The 23,765-nt window shown below is 34.3% G+C and overlaps 1 protein-coding gene across 1 annotated transcript in view; it reads left to right on the forward strand.

Moving 5' to 3' along the window:
- Positions 1–23,765, forward strand: part of LOC127951120 (CUGBP Elav-like family member 5) — a 164,611-nt gene that overhangs the window by 135,480 nt on the left and 5,366 nt on the right. The window contains exons 6-10 of the mRNA XM_052548787.1: positions 2,057–2,215; positions 11,612–11,756; positions 18,756–18,965; positions 20,084–20,173; positions 21,306–21,449. Of these exons, the coding sequence (XP_052404747.1) occupies positions 2,057–2,215; positions 11,612–11,756; positions 18,756–18,965; positions 20,084–20,173; positions 21,306–21,449 (748 nt within the window). The remainder of the gene's footprint in view (positions 1–2,056; positions 2,216–11,611; positions 11,757–18,755; positions 18,966–20,083; positions 20,174–21,305; positions 21,450–23,765) is intronic.

Below are 23,765 nucleotides of genomic sequence, written 5' to 3' on the forward strand. Positions count from 1 at the left end.
GGTAAATGTGTGTTTTACAGACTTGCTTTGTGACTTTAATTCTGCCAAAATCAAACAAGTCTGTAATTTTCCTGCACAAAATTACGGATCAAATGACTTGCTCTGAGAAATCTAATCCCGTCTAGAAAGCAATGTCTGTGATTACGGTAAATTGTTTTCACAAAGCTGCTTCTCATTCATTTTTGACCTATTGAATGTCTTTGTAATATCATTGTCTGGTGCACCTTCATTATGGATTTAGACCTTTTGTCAAATTTCTGGGTAAGATAACAGCTGGTGGTTGGTGTCCAATCTGACTTGAAAAGAGAATGAAATCAATGAGGAGATTCTGATCAAAAACTGCTCAGAGCAGCAGCACCATTAGGTTCAGTATTCACTATTATTATTTTCTTCTTTTTTATACGCATTGTTCAATTTAAAAATTAATCACAGAGACTAACGGTCAAAAGTTGTATATTTATTTTATTTATTTTTTTTTTTATATTTGTTTATATTATTTATTTTTAAAGAAATTCATAGTTTTTTTCCACCAAGGATGCATTAAATATATAAAAAATGACAGGAAATTAATTTATAATGTTAGGTGTTGATTTCAAATAATTGTTGTTCTTCTGAACTTTCTATTAATCTAAGAATCCTGAAGAAAAGAATCCTGAAAAAAGACAAAAATTGCACAACTTTTTTCACAGTTGATAATAATCAGAAATGTTTATTGAGCAGCAAATCAGAACCTATTAGAATGATTTCTGAAGGATCATGTGACACTGAAGACTGGAGGAATGATGCTGAAAATTCAGCTGCGCATCACTGGAATAAATTTCATTTTATGATATATTCACATAGAAAACAGTCATTTTAAATTGTAATAATATTTCACAATATTATAATATCTTTGATCACTTTAATGATGCCTTTATACATTAAAAAATCTTGCCAAACCCATAACAATTTAGTTTGGTGCATTTGCTGCTAATGCAGTGCATTCCAAACTAGTTTACATGCTGCGTGTGAAGGCTGCTGACTGTGTAGACAGCTCACATAGGTTTTGGAACAGAGCCAGCGAGAAAGCATTCAGCTGTACTGAGTTTCAGGGACATTTTAATAGTTCCTCATTACACATTCAGAGCCATGCGTTGAGTTAGCAAAGTCCTCATTAACAGCTCAGCCTTACACTTCGTTTGAGTCCTACAGAGCTACGCTTTCCACCATACCAATTTTAATGCATTAATATATTTCAGCATCACTTTACAGCTTGTTTGTCACATTGTTGTTCAGTGTCAGATCTCAAAGCTGTTCTGGCATTCTTGCTTTTTACATAACAATACTAGATTTGATGCTCATGGTTTTTTTTTTTTTTTGCTACTTCAAAATCAATGCTAATTTAGACCAAAGTGGCAGTGACAAGTCTTTGTGTAGGATGCACACATACAGTACTTCTGAGTGCTCACTTCAAGTGCTCGGTCCCTCAGTACGATGCTCACTTTCACCCTTAATCTGTATTGAAGTACTGTGTAGGCTTTTGATGGAATCCCCAGAGGTCCAGATCTTCAGAGCCTCTGGGAGATGAGGGGAATATTGTGGCCTTTAGGGCGATCGATCTCGTGCTGGTTTAGCGGGTCAGAGAGGCCGAGCACACGAAAGGTCAAGTGGTGCAGTAAATCATCAAGAGCCTTTTAATGAGTCCACGTGTTTGCAATTGTGAGATGTTGCACTGCACTTTTTATTTGCACCAAGAGAGAGAAAAAAGATGGGGTTGGTAAAATAACAGGTGACAAAGATGGAGAAGTTGCTATAGAGTGCAAAAAACTATTGTATTAATACCCACATGATTTTCTTTCTTCTCTTTTGCATGCAATTACAATAAAAGAGCACTGATGTTTTGACATTTCAAAAGGGACAAATGTTATGTTGTTATTCTAATTGTCTGTAGTTTATATTAATATTTCAAATTTGCTACCATTTGCTACAGAAGCGTAGAATACAGTATGATGATTTTCATTCATGTATGTGTGCATGTTGCAGTGTAACAGTACAACTGTCCTTGTGTCTCTCGCAGGGAGCTTCGTCGAGTTTGGTGGTAAAGTTCGCTGACACTGATAAAGAGAGGACCATACGCCGCATGCAACAGATGGTCGGCCAGTTTGGCATCTTCAACCCCACCGTGGCCCTGCCGTTCAGCACCTACAGCAGCACCTACAGTACTTACACACACGCGGTGAGCACACACAACATGCATCGCACGTGTCTAAAGGGCCTAAAGAATCAAACACACTTATCCTGTGCCTTTGTGCTGCACAGTCTCCTGTAATAGCCTCAGATTAATGACCACTGTCCATATCTGAAGCCGCTTTTCGCGCTCACTACACTGCTGAATAATGCATTAACATAATTTCAATTCCCAACCCATGAACACTTGCAGAAAAACCCAAGAGTTCCTGTGCAATTTGAACTCTTGATCCCATCGGACTAAGTAACATGAATCGAATTTATCTAGCGTGCGGTTTTTATGGTTTATTTGCATTTTGAGTATTTGGTTTTTATTATAAAGGACACTTTTGTAACCTGTGGTTTTGAGTTGATGTGTTTGCAGTAGAGCTGAGTGAAATATTAAATATTCAGAGTACATTTGAATATAAGTATACAAAATAAGCAGCTTGCACCAATTATTTGGCCATTTCTATGAATCAGTTAAAAATTAAATAAATTATTAAATATTGAATGAAGTTTGAATGTAGCATTTTAAAATATACTTTATAAAATATTTTAGGTGCATGTAAAGGACATGAATACATGTTATTCTTTCTTTTGTCAGATCATGAAAAACATATTTTAAATTAGTTTTTTTGCATTTCATTTCTGGAATTAAGCAACTATAAACTTTTGGCATCAGTCATTGAAACATTTTCTCTAAAGTATGCATGTTACATGTAAAAAGTCTTAAAATTTACTTTGTATGATTATTTAGGTGCATTTAAAAAGGAAAATAATTACATATTCTTCCTATTAGCGAAAAACTATTATTTTGAATTCGATTTTTGCTGTGTTCTTGCATTAATCAGTCGGTTTAAAGCTCTGATTCATTCAGTTTGTGTCAGTCAATTAAAATGTTTACTGAAGTCTGTGCACAGCATTTAAAAATAGTTGTAATGTACTTTATATGATAATTTAGGTGCACATAAATGAAAATGATTATCAGTTTTCCATTTAGTGAAAAATATGATTATTTTTAATTAGATTTTAGCTCTTTTACTTCTTGCATCAATCATTTAAATCGACTTGGCATCCACGGCTGTTTGGGTGAAATGATGGTTCCTTTTAAGCCGTTTCAGAGTAAATACATAAATATAGAGATATATATCAAATATTATCAAAAGGCTGAAAAATATCAAGATGATTTTTATTATTAGTATCATCATCCTGGCCTAGTTCAGCACACTCAGCGGGCTTAGAAAAACCAAATGCGTCTTTGAGTAATTCATCTTCTTTAGATGAATCGCACTTCATTTATGGAATGGATAATGTATTCAAAGCACATGGATTTCTGTGCATATTCATAAGCGTATTACTTGAAATGATAACAGCATTAGATACAGATTAAGCCTGTGATCTGATAGTGTGGAAGTTAGCTGCTGTTTTAAATACTTTTCAGCTCACAGAGTCTCACAGAAGTGGGAAGTATGAGGATCCGTATCACGTGTCAAACGGAGCGCCGTGCTCTATATATAGCATATACCCTGCAGGCGTTCAGTTTTTAATTACACTGCGATAAAATGTGTGCATATGTGTGTGTGTGTGACATTTCAAACTACAGCTTTGATTTTATAATCCATATGATGCTTCGCCAGAACCGTGTGTGCTTCCTCACCATGCAAGCGGCTCGCCTCTTATTATCCCGCGCATGTGTGAACATACTGTGCTATCTGTGTGCAATTCCTTCTGTGACATCTAAACATGGAACCAACAGAAGGAAAACCCCCAGGTATCCCATCATCCACCTGTTCTGTGTCCCCGTACACAGTAAATACAACCACACATGTATAATCACACATACAACTTGAAATGTGCACACAAATAACTAAGTGCATGAAACATTTTGTGCATGAAACACAATGTGTGAAAGTTTGATTTCACACATTGTTGCATTGCATAATGTGCCAGAATGCAATGCACAGTGTAATGCATTATAGTGCTATGCAATTAATAGTGTGAGTTTGCGTTGCATTTTCAGGGGCAGTGTAATGGGAATTTAGTGTTATTTTAGGATCATGGATATACATAGTCCTGCATCTTGAAAAAAAAAATATATACAAATGATATATATTTAATAAAAAATATATATAAATTAAAAATGTATTATTTAATTTACAATCTGGAAAAATAGATTTAAATGCTCATCATATTGTGTGAGAAAGTGTTATTTATTTTATTTGTAAGTTATTTATAAAATTATAAAATTAAAAATGTTGTTTTGGCAACTAGCATAGACGAAAGGTTATATAAGCTGCAACCCATGAAGAACAGTCAACAACTACATCAAATGGAGAGTGAATAGAGAGTAACAGGATCATTCTGAGCAAATGAAAGTTATTTTAAACTGACAACCTCTACTTATATCAGTTATCTACACAAACCTAGCATTCGCATGTGCATACTTACAGTATGTTCCTTCTAGATATATGCCATGCAAAGTGTCTTACAGATCACAAACCCAGTTTCTCTGCATGTTCAGACTCTCAGATTTAAATTGCATGTGGATTATTTAAATAGGAATGAGTAGCACTTCAAACATTGCCTTAAATAGTGAAATCTTGCCCTAAAGCAGGCAGAACGAACACACACTCTCTCACACACTCATTTACACATACACTAAGTGAAATAGACTATTCATTTTGGTCATAGTGTGATACTGCAGCACACAGGCAGCTCTGTTATCCCGCACAGGAAGTGTTGGGATTATACATCCTGCCAACAGCATTTGCATAATAGCATGAGAGTTTTTTAGGAAGATTTCTGGAATTGTGGTTCTTTTTGTCAGCGGTTTGGGTTGAGTTGGTTGAAAAGTGTGCTGTGGTTTCATAAAGATTGCCAACTCTGACTCAGCAGAGTGTTCAAAAGAGGACAGAATATTATAGAACAGAGCAGAATAGAACTGACCTGTAAAAAATCTAACAAAACACAGCCACAGGATAAAACAGAACAGAAAAATAACCTTATAGAATGGAATAGAGTAGAGTAGAATAGAATAGAGCCACATAAAATTGTACTAACCATAAAGAATCCAACAAAACAGTCTTAAGACTGAACAGAACCATATATAACCATATAGAATTGAACACAGTGGCACAGAGTAAAGAATAGAATAGAAGAGAGCCGCAAAATTGTACTTACCATATAGAATCCAACAAAACATTGAAAAAAACCCATATAGAATTGAATACTGTGTAACAGAATTGAATGTAATAGAATTGAATAGAACCACATGAAATTGAATAAAATCCAACCAAACACATAAGAGCCATAAAGAATTGAATTCAGTGAAATAAAATAGAATAGAATAGAACCACATAAAATTTTACTAACCATAAAGGATCCAACAAAACAGTCATTGGACTAAACATTGAAAAAAAACATATATAATTGAATACTGTGAAATGGAATTGAATAGAATATAATTGAATAGAACCACATGAAATTGAATAAAATGCAACCAAACACATAAGAGCCATAAAGAATTGAATACAGTGAAATAAAATAGAATAGAATAGAACCACATAGATTTTAACAGAATCATATAGAACTAACAAAATAAAGTGATTGGATAGAACATTAAAATAACCACACTCAAAAAAATAACTCTTTGAACGAACATAAATAAATCATGGAAAGGATTTCCACATGATTAATTTGCTTTATTTCAGCATTATGCAACTCTGTTACTCCAATTTAATGTACTTACGTTGGGTCAACTTAATTTATTAAGGTTGATTCAACTTATTTACTATGGTTGGGCAAAGCTTAATTTAATAGTGTCAGCCCAACTAATCTGCAATGTTTTGTACAATGTTTTTAATAATTAAGTTCATTTTACAAAATAAGTTTAAGTAAACTTAACAAACCTTAATAGAGTCAACAAACAACAAATGAGTTGAATTGTACCTGAAAATGTTAAATAATGATGACATAAGATTTGAATAATGCCTTTTTAGGAATGCCACCCCCTTGCATTAGGATCATGAACAGCTGATTAATATTACTTTTCATTCAAACCTTTCTATATTTACAGCTTATCAAGCATATCACAAACATATTTAAATTACAAAGCAACATTTCAAACTGTTTGTTTCTTTGTTTGTTTTGTTCTAAAACTTATTAGAACAACTTAATTGCTATTAATTGTATTACTCATCTACCTATCTAATGGTGCTACACTTCTCCAAGAGGGTGACAGAATAACAATTACCCATAATACACTGCAGAAATCCTCAGCCAATGAGATGCAAGTCTGTGTTGGTTTCACTAATATGTTACCTTTACGCAAAAATGTTATGTTGGCTGAACAAATAATTTTTAAGTAAAGCTGACAATACACACTTTTTTGTTGAATGAACTAGATTAAATCAAGTTCACATTGTTAAATAATTTTCTTTAAGTAATCATAACATGAACGGATTAAGTAAAATTAGCAAAGGTGAAAGTACATTTTTTTGAGTGCATATAGAATGGAATACAGTAGAGTAGAATAGAATAGAGCCACATAAAACTGTACTTACTATAAAGAATCCAACAAAATAGCCATTGGACAAAACAGAACAGAAACTAATCATATATAATTGAATAACATGGAATAGAATAGAATAGAGCCACATGAAATTGTACAGATTCTGACCAAACACAAAAGAGCCATATAGAATTGAATACAATGAAATAGAATAGAATAGAACCACATAGAATTGAACAGAACTATATAGAATCTAACAAAACAAAGTGATAGTATAGAACAGAAAAGAACCATATAGAATGGAATACAGTAGAGTACAATAGAATAGAGCCACATAAAACTGTACTAACTAGAAACAATCTAACAAAATAGTCATTGGACAAAACAGAACAGAAACTAACCATATATAATTGAATAACGTGGAATAGAATAGAATAGAATAGAATAGAATAGAATAGAATAGAATAGAATAGAGCCTCATGAAATTGTATAAAATCTGACCAAACACAAAAGAGCAATATAAAGTTGAATACATTGAAAGGGAATAGAATGGAATAGAATAGAGTCACAACATTTTTCTAACTATGTAGAATCCAACAAAACACAACAGAAACTAACCATATATAATTGAATACCATGGAATATAATTTAATAGAATAGAACTGAATAGAACCACATGATATTGTACAGAATCTAACCAAACACAAAAGAGCCATATAGAATTGAATACATTGAAATAGAATAGAATAGAACCACATAGAATTGAACAGAACCATATAGAATCTAACAAAACAAAGTGATAGTATAGAACAGAAAATAACCACATAGAATTGAATACAGTGAAAAAAATAGAATCATATAGAATTGAATGGTGCTATGTAGAATCTAATGAGATAAGACAGAACAGACAAACAGAATAGAATACAGCAGAATTCATATAGAATTGAACAGAATGAAGTATTGCCACATGACAAGGGTCGGTGGAATTTGGAGCTTGGCAGTTTCTCTACAGAACGGCTGAGTACTTTTCTGTTTGAAGCTGCAGTTCAGCTCGTTAATGATAATACTAACTAACAGCTTTGATATCTGCTCAGTGCTAGAAATGGCAGGTTAACCCTGAAGAGATCAGCCTGTGGTTGTTTAGTGTTTTTCTTTCATGCTCAGAATGGAATCTCAGAATCTCATCTCTGTCCTTTTTCCAGGTTTATTCCTTTTAAAGTTGAAAAATTAGCACAGCAGGTGTAACATCTCAATTTGTGCACTAGAAATGATGATCAATGCACCGGTAAGGATTATTTGACACTGTACTCTCTCTGGCTCAGCTTTGATGTCTTAAAGGCCTGGCACTGGAATAGAAGACACAAATAAAGGTTAGAGAGAAAGAGGATTGGAGGCTGTAATGTTGAGGCTACACTGCTCAAGAACCAAGGCACGAGCAGTCGAGCAATGAAGGGCATTTCAGAAACCTTCTCAATATAAACAAAGAACAGAGCACAAATCCACTTCATTTCAACCACGTTATGGCGGTGCAATTTTGCTGTGTCATGCTTCAATCCAAAGCCTTTTATAGTGACCATGAAAGGGGTTTGTGCACAATAATGATGGTGTTCATTTTGTGAACAGAGCTTCCAGACTGATGTTAAAACATGCTGTAGTTTGAAAACAGCATGAGTGAGTGGGTGTGTTGTGTTGTGTTGTGATTGAGGAACGGTTGGTGGTTTGCACTGCCTCCTGGTGGATCGCCGTACAATTGCACACAGCAAGTGCCTGGCTCTTGCACAGAAAATCAGCTTTTGCTAATCATAAGCAAACAATTCAGAGGATATTAACCTGACTTGAGTATTTGTCATGCTAATTATGATTTGTTCCCAGCGTTCTTGTTGTTTAATGTGATTTTCGTGATTCATATCTAGTTGTGTGTGCTTTGTTCGACTTGAGCACACAAACAAAACAGCAATGATGAGCCTCTGCTACGAGTGGGCGTAAATTTTATGTCATGGTTATGATACTGTGCATATATCATTTTATTATTGTTTTTGGCTGGAAATGTATTACATATAATTGAATTAAAATAAATGCTGTTCTTTTGAGCTTTCTATTCATTAAAGAATTCTGAAAACAGATTTATTACAGTTTCCACAAAAATATGAAGCAGCACAAATGTTTAAACATTGAAAACAATCAAAAATATTTATTGAGTAACAAATTAGCATATTAGAAACACATTTTTTCAGAAGGATCGTGTGACACTGAAGACTGGAATTAATTATGCAGAAAATACAAAAATTTCAAATTAAATTTTAAAATATATTAAAATAGAAAAATGCTATTTTAAAAAGTAAAGTATGGCCATATTAATGATTTTACTGGATATTTAATAAAATAAAAATGCAGCCTTGGTGCAGCTTTTTTACACCATGGGATAAAAATATATAATTAAATAAAAAAGATAATTGTGACTTTTATCTCTTAATGCAGGCTGTTTTCTTTCAAATACAACTTTTTATTTAAAAAAAATGTAAAAAAAAAAAAAAAAAAAAAATGTGGTGGTAAGAAAAAAAAACAGAATTTATAAACTTAAAATTGTAAGATATACATTCTTAAATAAATCCATATTTTTAATTTGTATCTTTGCCATTCTTATTTTTCTTCCAAAACTGTGTTTATATCTCAAAATTTTGAGTTGATGTCTTACAATTCTTATTTTTCCCCTCAGAATTGCAAGAAAAAGGGCAAATTGTTAGCTATAAACTCTGAATTTTAAGAAAATAATAAAAAAAAATTAAAAAAACGAATTGTGTGATAAAAAGTTGCAATTATATTTTTTCATCCTTTTTTTCATCCTGTAGCAAAAACAAACTTCTATAACAAAAACTTACATTTAAAACAAAAATATATATATGCATTTTTTTCCATTACTTTTTTTTTATGCACTTTTGATGCACATGTACCAAAAATCTATTTATTCATAATAAATTAGTTCACAAAAAACGAATCTGCATGCTGTGTTGTCTGCTGCGTATAAACACCTCAGCAGGATATCTACCAGTTGACACATTTATATTGTTGCACGTTGAAGCTGCCCAACCATTTAAACTACAGCTACACTTAGACTGAGCAGCAAAACAAGTGATTATTGTCATCTCATTTCTTCATGCACCAAGCACTTCCATTTTCCCAACACGTGTCAGCATGTGCCTGCAAACATACATAAACACGCGTGCCGTCCTCCTTATCCCCATGTGAGCATATGAAGCCTCTCACAGTGCCACTACACAAGTAATTGGCCCATGATGGAGCGCTGATTGCCTCCCAGTACCTGGGGAGTTCAGCACACATTAGCATTCAATAAAATCGCAGATGCATACACAAATACACACACACAGTAAATGAGTTTATCACAGAGGCTTTCTGCTCGTCTTTGTGTCTAACGGCTGGACGGGAGTTCATTTGCCATGTGAATTTGATTAGCAGAAGTGTAGAATTAAACTGCTGGAAACATATTCAGCACAATAGTTGCATTTATTTGACATTTTAGGGTTTGCTGAAGCAAAATGCAGACACACATATGTCAATTTGAAATGATTTTCTGTAGTCATCAACAGTATATGCTATTGATATATTATGGTATGCTGTTACACACTCCACTACTAAATGATTGCAATATTCATACAACACTATAAACTGGATTTGCATTGTACTCCAGGGTACTGTAATTCAGAGAATATCATACTATGAATGTGGATCCTGGTGTTGACAGAGCATCTCATCCTCCAGCATCACGGCTAAACAAAGCACGGTCATTAAGAATGCATGCTAATGGTTTATCCTATAGATCAGTGTGGTTTATATTGATGTGTGAATAGATTACACACTCTGTCCGTGTCAAGATGTGGTCAGTTGGTGTGTGTGTAGTTACAGCCGTCTTCTAGAAAGTCCATTTGTATCAGTTCCACAAAGGCACACTCTATCATCTACCTCATATTTTATTTATAAATTAATAAATTAAATTTATTAATCGTGTTTGTGTGTGGGAGTGTGTATATATATATATATATATATATATATATATATATATATATATATATATATATATATATATATATATATATATATATATATATATTTTTTTTTTTTTTTTATGGGCTATGTGTGTGTGTGTGTGTCATGCAAAATTACAATCATTATAATATTGTGATATCCCTAGATTTTTATCCCTAGTTAATTTTTTTTATTTTGTATGTGTGTGTGTGTGTGTGTGTGTGTGTGTATCCCTAGAAATATTTTCAAAATACACCTCATGAAATTAAAAGAAGTAGAAAATTAAAAAGTCTGTTCAAGTTCACCCACGTTTGCACATATATCTAAAATGCACTTTGATATAATATTAATATATTTTGCCCCTGAAGCCAGGAGATTTTATTTTACAATATAGTTTGACATTTGGAAAATATGGAAATCATTTGAAAAAAATCAGTTTGGTTAAAAAACTTATTTCAACTGAACTGTTAATACCGTACATTTTCAGTGTGGTTCAAATATATTTTATTTGGCCAGAATAAAATCTATTTGTGCAATATGAGGTCATTTCAGGGCTTATTTACTCCGAGGAACATAACATCTGTTTTGAACTCTTGTGTTTGTGCAGACGGTTGTGATATAATTACAGTAATTAGCTATGCTACAGTGCATTTGTGTTCATTAATTCACTTTAGGATTGTACTCTGATCAAACTTATTTGAACACCTACAGACACATGTAGCATCTCTGACAGGGTCAAGTTATATAACTAACTCTGCTACTTTTTGTGAACGAGATGCCATGGTAATGTGGATTACACTTTATTTTATGGTATGTGTATTAAATATAATGTCACATGTTTTCTGGGTTTAGCTGATGCAGCAGCAGGCGGCGATCATGGCGGCTTCTCACGGCGGTTATTTAGCGCCCAGCGTGGCCTTTCCAGCGACACAGATCCACCAGGTGGGGGCGCTCAACATGAACGGCCTGCCGCCCACCCCGATGACACCTGTGTCAGGTGAGTCCGACGCACAACCTTAACAAAAATTGCATTTAGGTGTCAGTCCGATCTCAGATTTTCAACACAACAGAAGAAGGGTAAGGCTTTATCCTTAAATGTTAATTTAAAAAATCTGATCAGAAGGCTTCTGCTTTAATGTGTGAAATATATTTTTTAGACAGATTAAGTTCTTAAGAAGTATTTTTTTAACACTTTACAATAAGGTTCCATTTTTATTTAACTACGTTAGTTAGCATGAACTTACAAGAGGGATATTATAGTTCACTTAAACTAAAAAAATTACATTAATTGGAAACAAGTAAGGTGAAATAAAGTAAAATAAAAAAGCTTAAACTTATTTTATTTAAAATAAAAAATATAAGTTTAAAAAAAAATTAAAATGTAAAATAACTTAAATAATTATTTAAAATAAAACTTACATTTATTTTGTTTAGCGAGTTGCAAGGGAGCATTTCTTTTTTTCAGTTTAATTTGAAGTAGTAAAAATAACTCAAACTAAATCAATTCAAATTAATAGATAAAAATGAATAAAAACATGACGTAACAAAATTATCTTTATCTTACAGTCAAAACAGAAAATATAAATATAAATATAAATTTACTTCAAACTACAAAAACAGCAAACACACACATACAGACACACACACACACATTGTTAATATTAATTTCATAATTTATTAATACATTTTTTCAGATGAAAAGCTCTATGTATTGACATTATTTAATGCACAGTAAACTAACATGAATAATTAACAGTTATATTAACTTTTTATCAGTTGTAATTCAGTTGTAATGATTTACTAACATTACAAAAGATTAATAAATGCTGTAAAAAAAATATATATATACATATATATATTGCAGATGTATATGTGTGTGTGTGTGTGTGTGTGTGTGTGTGTGTGTGTGTGTAGATAGTGACATGTCACTATATTTTTTGTTAAGTTTACTGGCAGTAAGTCACTCGGTCAGATTTGCGCTCGGTTTGTTAATCGAAGCACATCTCACGCTGAATATCTGCTTTCACTCCCACCTCACCTGATCAGTGTCACAGACTGGAACACGCTAGAGATTCCTATCGATCCGTGGGAATCGATCAGCTGAATGTGAACCACATCTCATAAATGTGTTTCAGATGGTTACCACCACACACACACACACACACACACACAGCTGCAGGCTCACGCTCCTGTAGCAGACGCTTAAAGACAGGGATACAAGATAGTCCACAGGGTCCCGCGTGAAAACAAGCTCCTGAATTTGAGCAGCACTTTAAAATCCATCCACTAATCAGGATTTCGACAAAACATGTTTGTCCATGTTTAGGAGGAAAAAGTAGCTTGTAGTTGACACACATGTACAGAACTCATAGTCCAGTTTTGATTTCATAGGCTCTTTAATTAGGTAAACATTCGGCTCCCCAAAAGCCACATGAATCTGATTCGGCCGGAGTGCGATTGGTTGGAGTCTCCTGTAATTGCACGCAGTTTGAAATGCCAGGCCTTTGACTGACAAGCGTAATCGTCTGGAGCTCGAGCGATCTGTGCCACACAGAACAGATGCTTTCATCTGCGCACACGATGACCTTTAGTCTGGGTGCTGTTCTGGCTCAGCGTTTGCCTTTCATATCAATCTAATGATGTGACCAGCAGGATGTTGATCTGAGATCAGTGCGCTCTGATGCTTTGTGCAAATCTGTCCCCTCCAACAAACAGCTACTGATCACATTTAACTGACCCCCTTCTCCTTCTACTTTGATTTATTGATCTGATTTGTTTAATATATACTTTATATATATATATATATTAAGATTCGTTAAAAAAATACATAAATATTAAAATATATTTGTTAAATAATTTAATATATTTTATGAATTAATATTTTTTTATTGTCATTGCTTAATTCAAATAATATTCATATTTATAAATATATACTCTGATTTACTTGTATATATTCAGACTTATAACTATATATTTATGTATTCAGTTTTGTGTATATACATACATATATTCAGGCTTACATTTAAATATTCAGATTTATAAATTGATATATTCATATTTACAAATATATATACAGATTTTATATAATTATTATTATATACAACTAATATTAGTTAGTTCAAATTATATTGATATTACATGAAATAGTATTAAATAATATAGTATAATACTACTATTAATATATAGTGTTTTAAGATTTTAATTAATACAATGTGCGTATTAACCTACAACACGTTTAAACGCCATTTATAAGTGACCACAAAACCAGTCTTAAGTGTACATTTTTCGAATAAATAATAAATAAATAAGCTTTCCATTGATGCATGGTTTATTAGGATCGGAAAATATTTGTCTGAGATACAACTATTTGAAAATCTGGAATCTGAGGGTGCAAAAAAAATTATAAAAATCTAAATACTGAGAAAATCACCTTTAAAGTTGTCCAAATGAAACTCTTAGCTATGCATATTACTAATCAAAACTGAAGTTTTGATATATTTATGGTAGGAAATTAATATAACCAAATAACTTAATGGAACAAATGCTACAAATATACCCCAGAGACTTGGTTTTATTCTCCAGGGACACAAATATTAATGCTCGCTCTACAGTATATGCAGCTTCATAGTGTTTGTAGCATGTTTTTGGCTCTGAATAAGTCATGCATTGGTTGTGTAAACTGATTCTTTAGGACCACACAAGAGAGAGTGTGTTATAATACACTCGGTTTCTACACATTGATCATGTAATATACTGAGTGAACATAAAAACACATTTATAAACACAATAACACCATACACTCGCCCAGCATCCACTCTGTGTATTGATTTGATTGTTACTCTGACCGCCTACTGACCTTTGTAGCTGTGAGTGTGTGTGTGTGTGTGTTATAGATCTTTACAGAATATGCATTCACTCCCAGTGTGTGTGTGTGTGTGGTTAGGAGAAACAGAGAGTATCTTGGAGTCTGTGGAACAGACAGTAGTAGACATGGCAGCCTAATTTATCACAGCTCCATGGGACCCACAAAGCACTGCAAAAGACACAAAAGCTCTCCTGGGCCCGTGCTGTCCCACACACACACATACACACACACACACACACACACACACAGTGATTTCTGCTCCATAAAGAGTAAATATTTGTCTACAGTTGTGCTGTGATGTGACTTTCTGCAACAGTAAATGCAAATGCACTCATTACCTGTTTAGCTTGCAGTCAGGAGCTGTACATACACAATACCCTGAGCGACTTCAAGTTTTGTAGGGCAAGATTTCAAAGCTTCTGTCTTGCGACTAAAGCAGATTTTAGACTGTCAGCATAAATTTTGGTCCTATTTGCAGCTTTTTCTGGCTAAGAACAGCACATTCCTTTCTGAATTTTTAACCAGAATGACTGAAAATGAAGGTGGTCAATTATCGTTGAGCTTTTGTCTAGGTGTTGTTGTTAATTGTAAAGTTATATTTCACCCAAAAATGAAATATGGCACCATTTATTCACCCTCAATGCTGCCCAAACCTGTATGAATGACTTTCTTCAGTGGAGCACAGAATGGCTTTGTTTCTTTGACCGTAAGGGGGAAGTCAGTTTACAGTTTCTTCAAAATATCTTCTTTTATATTCCAAACAAAAAGTAAAGTCATGTAGGTTTTGGAATAACATGATTAAGAAATAACAGTGTTGTTATTGTTAACTAAAACTACTAAAAATAAATAAAAAATAAAATAAATGAAATATAAATAACTGAAATACCTAAACTTTGTTAGAGTTTTTTAGAAAGTAAATGAATAAATAAAAAATAAATAAAAAAAATACTAACACTTACTGAAAAAAAAATGTTTTATTTTTGTGTAAAATAATAAATAAAATTTTTTTTTATATATAATATTAATATAAATTTACAAATATAATTTATTCATGTGATGTAAATCTGAATTTTAAGCGTTATCCCTCCATTCTAGAGCGATCCTTCAGAAATCATACTAGTATGCTGATTTTAACATTTTTTATTATTATAAATTTTCAAATCAGTTGTGCTGCTATATATTTTTGTGCAATTTAAATGATTTTGCAATGAAATGCATTTATATGAAACAGAACATTATAAATGTCTTTACTGTCCCTTTTAAAGGGCCCTTAACCAAGAGTTTAACCAGGTCCAGACTGACTGAAACCATCTACTTTGCTACAAAATCCATCTACTAACTTAAGCTGGGTCTTTCAGCAATGAACAGGAGTGTTACACAAGACCGGACAGCACAGAAACACACGACTCTTTTCATTCGACTGTAGATCAGACATTAAAGAGCGCAGTCCTCAGAGAGAGCAGTAGACACCCTTCAAAGTCGACAAAACCCACTGTGCACTACACAAAGACAGCGGGAATGAGAGATGATGCTCTTTCTCTGGCTCTCTCAGGTGTTTGTATTTCTCTGCTATTTCATCATGAGCACTGTTTATCCTATTTGAAACTTTTTTGTAGTGTTTAAATCGACTCCCATATTCCTTGTATGGAAAGCTTTTATTCTACATAACATCTAACATGCAGTGCATTTTCCAGTGAATTATTATTATTATTTTTTTCTATGCAGTGTATGTTGTATTGTTTGCTCCTCTTCTAGGGCTAACCGAGCTGTTTTTCTAACCTCCTGCTCTTCTGCAGTTTGATTGACAGTAAAGTTGAAGTGTGTTGATCTGTCCAACATTAGTTACAGCCAGCAGCACATCAGACATGTACATAATCACGCTTCTGCTTCAGACCGTAAACAGCTGCTGTACTGTGCTGTTCAGAAACATTTATGAGGCTTTGCTTTGTTTGAGACCTAAGCGCTTTTAAAGTGAGATGTTTTTATAATTCTGAAAGACGTTTCTTCTGCTCGCCAAGGATGCATTTATTTAGAACAGCATAGAGTAAAAGCTGTAATATTATGACATATTATTCTAATTTAAAATAACTGATTTCTATTATAATATAGTGTAAAATTAAATTTATTCCTGTAATACGCTGCTGAATTTTCAGCATCATTCCTCCAGTCTTCAGTGTCACAGGATCTTCAGAAATCATTCTAATATGCTGATTTGCTGCTCAAGAAACATTTCTGATTGATCTCGATGTTAAAAACTGTTGTGCTGCTTCATATTTTTGTGAAAACTGCGATATGCACATGACATGTTCTGAGCTGATTTGGGGGTAAAAAATAAAATGTGATATGGATGTAAACACGCTTCAAAAAAGGTTGTATAAAGTATTTTTGTCTAGTTTTCTATTACAAATATCTGAACATTTTTGAATCAAGATACATTTACTTGAGAATCAAAATGTATTATTTTTTTAAACAACTTTATGTTTTAAAAAAAGAAAAAAAAACTTGCAAATGGGGTACGAAAATGACAAGAAACATTTTGTTTTCCCTTTAATTTAAGACGATTTTCTAATGCTACTAAGCATAAACAGCACATTTTTACCAGTTTTTCAGAAAACAATCATTTTACTTCTAAAGTAACTGCATCTTGATTTAAGAATGTTTAGGTTTTTGTGCTGGAAAACAAGAATACTGAATAAGCACTTTTTCGCTACAAAAGGTAGAGTATAACACTTTATTGGTAAGGTGAAAGTAGGGATGCACCGAATCTTTTTGACGGGGTTCGGTTTTGGCCGAACCTTAGGGTTTTTTTTTCACCGAACCGAACCCTAGGCTTGCGCTACGCTGGTCGACGTCATTTAGATAATTTTTTTTTTTATTAAACTCATTACATGTGAAAGATTAGAGGTTTTACATTAATTTAATTATGACGCAGGAGATGTGTGTGATCTTCCGTAATATTTTCCGTAATATTTGGCTACTGTTCTAATCGTAGCCTATACTGTTATAAACGAAAACTAAACAGCCTACTATCCATGTTTATTGAGTTAATGTTCAATTACATTCATTTCAGTTAAGTCACCAAACATATTCTGATTTTTAGAAAGAAAAGAAAAACCCTTTTCTTTGCATTGTTGCACTTTTATTGAAAGGTTTTGGTTGTTTACTTGGGTAAGCATAAGCTTGGTAATTGTCAAAAAAGTTTTTCTCACTTGTCATCCTGGCATAATGTTGCCTATTCTTTTTTTTTTCTTTTTTTTTTTTTAACAGTTAAAATGAAATAAAATGAAAAATACATTGCTGTGGACGTTGTTTTCTTCATTAATGTGTTTTACTGTGTTAATGGAATAAGGATGCGAGTAGGATTCGGTTTTCGGTTTCGGATTCGGCCGAATCTTAAACAGTAGATTCGGTATTCGTCCGAACCCCAAAAATCTGGATTTGGTGCATCCCTAGTAGAAAGCATTGTAAATATAAGCACAATATTAATGTCAACATTAAAATTAAATTAAATTAAATTAAATATATATCCATTTAGCAGACACTTTTATCCAAAGCGACTTACAGTGCATTCAGGCTATCAATTTTTACATATCAACCTTACGCTTGATAATGCAGTGCTCTACCAATTGAGCTACAGGAACACTACATGGGTATGTGTAGAATTTGGAGCTTGATTCCATGGACATCTGTAGGGTTATCTGCAGATCCAGGAGTGCACTGTTATTAATTCTTTGATTAAATTCAGCACCTTACGTTATGAAACAAAATGAAATAAATCAGCATCTATAATCCTGATTCATTTCACAGGAAGTGGCTTAGTTTGTTTACAGGAAAGCATCAAATGTACTGCAATTGAATATGTTTTTCTGAGTGCAACTCAGAAAACCCAGATCATGGCTATAATTGCCCTGCAGGCATAAACTGGTTACATCCACAGTGTGCTGAATCGATATCAGCTGTCAGCACATTCTGACGTGCAATCAATTGGGATGTAGAATCGATGCGGAGAATTGAGTCGAAACAGCACAATATCATTAAAACGCCAGTAATTAAAAGAGATTCCAGCTTGTGAAGTTCAGTGTGGACATGGCGCTGGTCTCAGATCAGTGATTTCTGTCCGTCTCGCCGCAGGCTTGAGCTCTCCGCCGGCTAATCTGGCCTCCTCTGCCATGCCGAGCATTGTGACTCCCATTATTAACGGATTCGGTGGAATCCATCACCAAGCCAACGGTCATCCGGTCGAGGCCATGTACACCAACGGCCTGCCGCAGTACTCCACCCAGAGCCCCAGCGCAGCCGACACGCTCCAGCAGGCCTTCACGGGCGTCCAGCAATACACAGGTACTGCACACACACATTTGATTTTCAGTATTTCTACTAATGTCATCTAGCAAGAATGTAGAGCTGTGAAATGCATTTGAGAACAGAGAACTCATCTGAAACTCTAGAGGAGATACGGTTTCTTTTAGACAATGCTGGGATTAAATGGAAAGAAAAAAATACGATTTTTGCATGCATTTAATATCTGAAATACCTCAATTGTATTCTAAGAAACAGACTCCCATAATGCCATGTGTCTCCTCTGAGGTTTCAAATGGGATCTCGAATATGTAGTCTTTTTCTCTAGAGAAACATATGAGATGCAGGAGACTTCAGTGAAATTCTCAATTTGTTCTCCATTTTATCTCATTGTTGTCTAGAAGAAAAAAAATTGAGGTATTACAGATTATTTCACATTTTAGAAAAATGTGCAGGGAAACTCCAGAGGAGACATGTTTGAGATTACTGGGGTATTGTATATATCTTAGAGGCAAGAAAACTCTATTTTGACATATTTTAGATTACAATTTTAGAAATGCTGTTTAATATATCATGTATTTTTGCAAAAGAGCATATTTTGAGACATGAGATTACTGGAGTATTTCTTTTTCAGGGCAGAGACATCTGAGAAGCAGGAGACTTTAAAAAAAATCCAACAAAAATATATATATATATATATTTATTTCAGTATTGTCTAGAAGAATCCAGAGTTATTATGTTTGAGATATCACAATGGTATCTTTCCTAACCTGAGCTGAGATGTTAAAGAGATCTCACTGATGTGATTGTTGATATTTTCACAAATGTGACTTTCACAGAAGAAGAACTTTCCTCATGGAGTGTTATTGCTGGTAGGTGACTTTGCTGTGATTGAAACCTCAGGTTGTGTTTGAATTGTCTGGATATTACAGCTATCATACGGATGCCTAGAGATCTGTCATTTAAATCAGTTTGATATATGATGAACGTGCTTTCAGATTTCATTGCACTGTGATCCTGTCATATTTCATTAGCATATAAAGGTCAACCTTCGTCTTGTCCTTATTCTTGCCTCATCTGTACCTCTCTCTCTCTCTCTCTCTCTCTCTCTCTCTCTCTCTCTCTCTGTCTCTCATGTATGATCATACATATATCTGCAGCCATATATCCTGCCACAACACTGACTCCTATAGGTCAGACACTGCCACAGCCTGCTCAAATCATCCAGCAGCAGCAGCAGCAGCGGGAAGGTGAGTGACAGAAACCACAGCTTTCATTTCTCTTACTTATCACTATCTTTAACAGTCTCTGGTGTAGGGGCATCTCTTCAGCCCCTTGTGCTTTAATGAGCCAATAAAATTCAGATTAGATAGTCCTATTTCAAGGTAGAATCAACTGGTTCCCTGTGAAGATTCTACTAGTTCCATTTTAGAATCTTCAGTTTCAGTTACATCACATGTCAGATGGTTCCTGATTGGCCAGCAGCATTTGAACTTTTTAAATTCCACAAATCATAAAACATTAAAAGAAACAATCCAAGTGGAGCACAAAGATGCAAAATAAAGACTATAATGCTCCAAAGACCCTCAAAACAACACTGATTCCATCAGTTATATGATGTTATGATTTATTTGATTGTGTTGCCTATGTAAATTAAATAATTTCTTAATTAAATATATTTTATGTAAGCCCAATTCTGCCAAGAAAAAATAATACACATGGTAAATGAGACTTTTTACTTGAATTTTTTTCTCACGATTAAGCAGAACAGAGAAAAAAAAAGTATATCTTTTTTTAATTAGTCAGAATAGCAAGATAGAAAGTCAGAATAACAATTTTAATTTAATTTAATTTAATTTAATTTAATTTAATTTAAGATATATGTGTATATATATATATATATATATATATATATATATATATATATATATATATATATATATATATATATGCAGAGATGCGAGATATAAACTCGGAATTCTGGGAAGAAAAGATGGAATTGTGAGATGAAAAAGTCACAATTCACTTTTGTGAGATGCAAACTCAGAATTTCAAAGAAAAAAGTCAGAATTGCAAAATAGAAGCTCACAATTACTAGAAAAAAGGAAGTATTCTGAGTTTATATCTCACAGTTTTCTTTTTCAGTTTTTACTATTGATTCTAAAAAATAAAAATAAAAATAAAAGGTTTGCTTTACTTTAAATAAATTTATTCCGTGGTGGAAACAAGCTTCTATTAAAATTCACTGTTGCATTAAATAAATACAAAATCTTGGCGCTAAGTCGTATGATTCCATCATGTTTCATTTGTGTTTCCATGATTTTCTAAAAGTACATGTTCATGTCTGCGACAGCCTATTAAATATGCGTGTGTCTGTTTCAGGTCCCGAGGGCTGCAACTTGTTTATCTATCACCTGCCGCAGGAGTTTGGTGATAACGAGCTAATGCAGATGTTTCTTCCGTTCGGATCCGTCATCTCCTCAAAGGTGTTCATGGACCGAGCCACCAATCAGAGCAAATGTTTCGGTCAGACACGCCTCCCTGCTTTCAACCAATTCTAGATCTACATACGCTTGCATCTCTGTAGCAGTATACTACTGTTCAAAAGTTTGGGGACAAGGATAGATTTAACTGATCAAAAGTGACAATATAGGATTCACTGTAATAAGAGCATTTTTTATAAAAACGTCTTACGGACCCTAAACATTTGAACAGTGCATATCTATATCTATAAAGATTGATTTTATGTATGTATATTAGGGGTGTAACGATACGCGTATTCGTATTGAACCGTTCGGTACGACGCTTTCGGTTCGGTACGCGTTCGTTGGACTAATTAATTATATTTGAAAAAAAAAAGAGAAATATAATGATATGCGTTCAACAAGGTAGCCCAATAACCCAAACGACGTAACAGGCAACGCCCCTGACACTCCCGAAGAAGAAAAAAACACCAACTTATGTTTATGTTATGTTATGACTCAGTCAGGCGCTCGCTCACTCAGTACGCGCTGAAGGCTCGTTGCAAAATGGCCAATGCGTTTAACAGACTAGAAAAAGAAGATGACTCTCAAACATATTGTTTGAGATGCATGATTCCATCTATGAGCTGCTCGATCAGAGTGACATGAGAGCCCCTCCTTAGAACATTATTTGTAAATCCATGTTATGGTAAGTGTGCACGTGAAGTCTTTGCACACTTTCTGAAATCCACACTGTGGTAAGTTTGCACACTACACTAGTGCTCTGCATTCTTTCTAAAATCCTATATAGTGAGGGCTTCGCGCGGTTGCTTCATTGCTTTAAAAAAAAAAAAAACACCAGCGTGAATACTTGAAACATGTCAACTCATTTACGCCGACATCACCTTATTGTGTCAGTATCTGGGAAAAGACGAAAAAAAGGAGAAACATGCACGCAACAAACTATGCCTGCAGCATTTAGACACCAGTATTATAGCTTACAGGGAATCCAAAGTGCACCCACACCAGACCTGTTGGTTATTTTAGGATCTTATATTTCTGGTCTGTTAAATGCATTAGACATTTTGCAATGAGCCTTCAGCGCGTGCTGAGTGAGCGAGCGCCTTAGGGTCCGTTCACATATCGCTCCTAAAAACGCGTGGAAAACGCTAAGCGCGTCTTTCTCCTCCTTTCCAAAGCGCTCGGGCAGAAGCGCTCATGAGGCGTCTGTCTTTGCTAAGCAACAATGACGTGCTCTCTCCATGAGACGCGGAAATTTCAGCGAAGGATAAATGGATTTGCAGCTCTAAAAATCGCTTGCAGTAGCTCTGCTACTAAATTTATTTCAAAATTGCAATCCATATACAACTATGATCAGCTGATCCTTCATCTTGGCTGAGCTCTCAACGTTGTTATGGGAAAGGAAGAAGCTGATTGGTTAGTTCTTGTCACATGACCCGCGGTGCGCTTGCGGCATTCTGAAAAGTTGAGATGTTTTTGCATTTTGCTGTATCTAAAACGTACCGAACCGAACCGAACCGAACCGTGACATCAGTGTATCGTATCGAACCGAACCGTGAATTTTGTGAACCGTTACACCCCTAATGTATATGTATATGTATATAATATTTTTTTTATTTATATTTATGTATTCATATTTGTGTGTGTGTATGTGTTTGAGAGAGAGAGAGAGAGAGAGAGAGAGAGGAAATAAGTCAATATAAGAACAATATATAATTCCCTATCTGTCGGTCACTAAGAGTTATGTCGTGATGATATATAGGGGGTTCACTTGGGAACCCCAATCCTCTCTGACTTTAGGAGAAAATGCTAATGAAATTTGGCTAATGGGTTTTGCATACCTTAGCCACTCCCTGTGCATACGGGCATAAATAGGTGACAGGTGCATGCACTCAGATTTTTGCTTCGGGACCGAGTGGATAATAGTGCTTGATCTCCACAAAGTCCTTTACTCGTCTGACTGGAAGAAGCTGTTCCTGGTTTGTGTTACGGTGCCAACAGTGGTGTCCCTGTCATCAGTCAATCCCCTGGGCACTTTCTCTAAAAGAGCAAGTCACGGTCGGTTTGCGTTTTTTTAAAGATGCCACTCTGTTGACAGACAAAATCCCTTCACTTAAGCGTGTTGGCTATATCCAGCAGCAATGAACTCACCTTTTGGTCCCTGCAGGTGCCAAGGTCAGCAAATTTCAACTCATAGTGAATGACAGATAGGGAACGTCTCGGTTATGTACATAACCCTCGTTCCCTGATCGAAGCGGAGACGTTATGTCCCCATGCCACAACGCGATATTCCCTATATGTGACCCTACACCACAAAACCAGTCATAAGGGTCAATTTCTCAACACTGAGATTTAAACG

Source organism: Carassius gibelio, chromosome B2 (assembly GCF_023724105.1).
Source record: "Carassius gibelio isolate Cgi1373 ecotype wild population from Czech Republic chromosome B2, carGib1.2-hapl.c, whole genome shotgun sequence".
NCBI lineage: Eukaryota > Metazoa > Chordata > Actinopteri > Cypriniformes > Cyprinidae > Carassius > Carassius gibelio.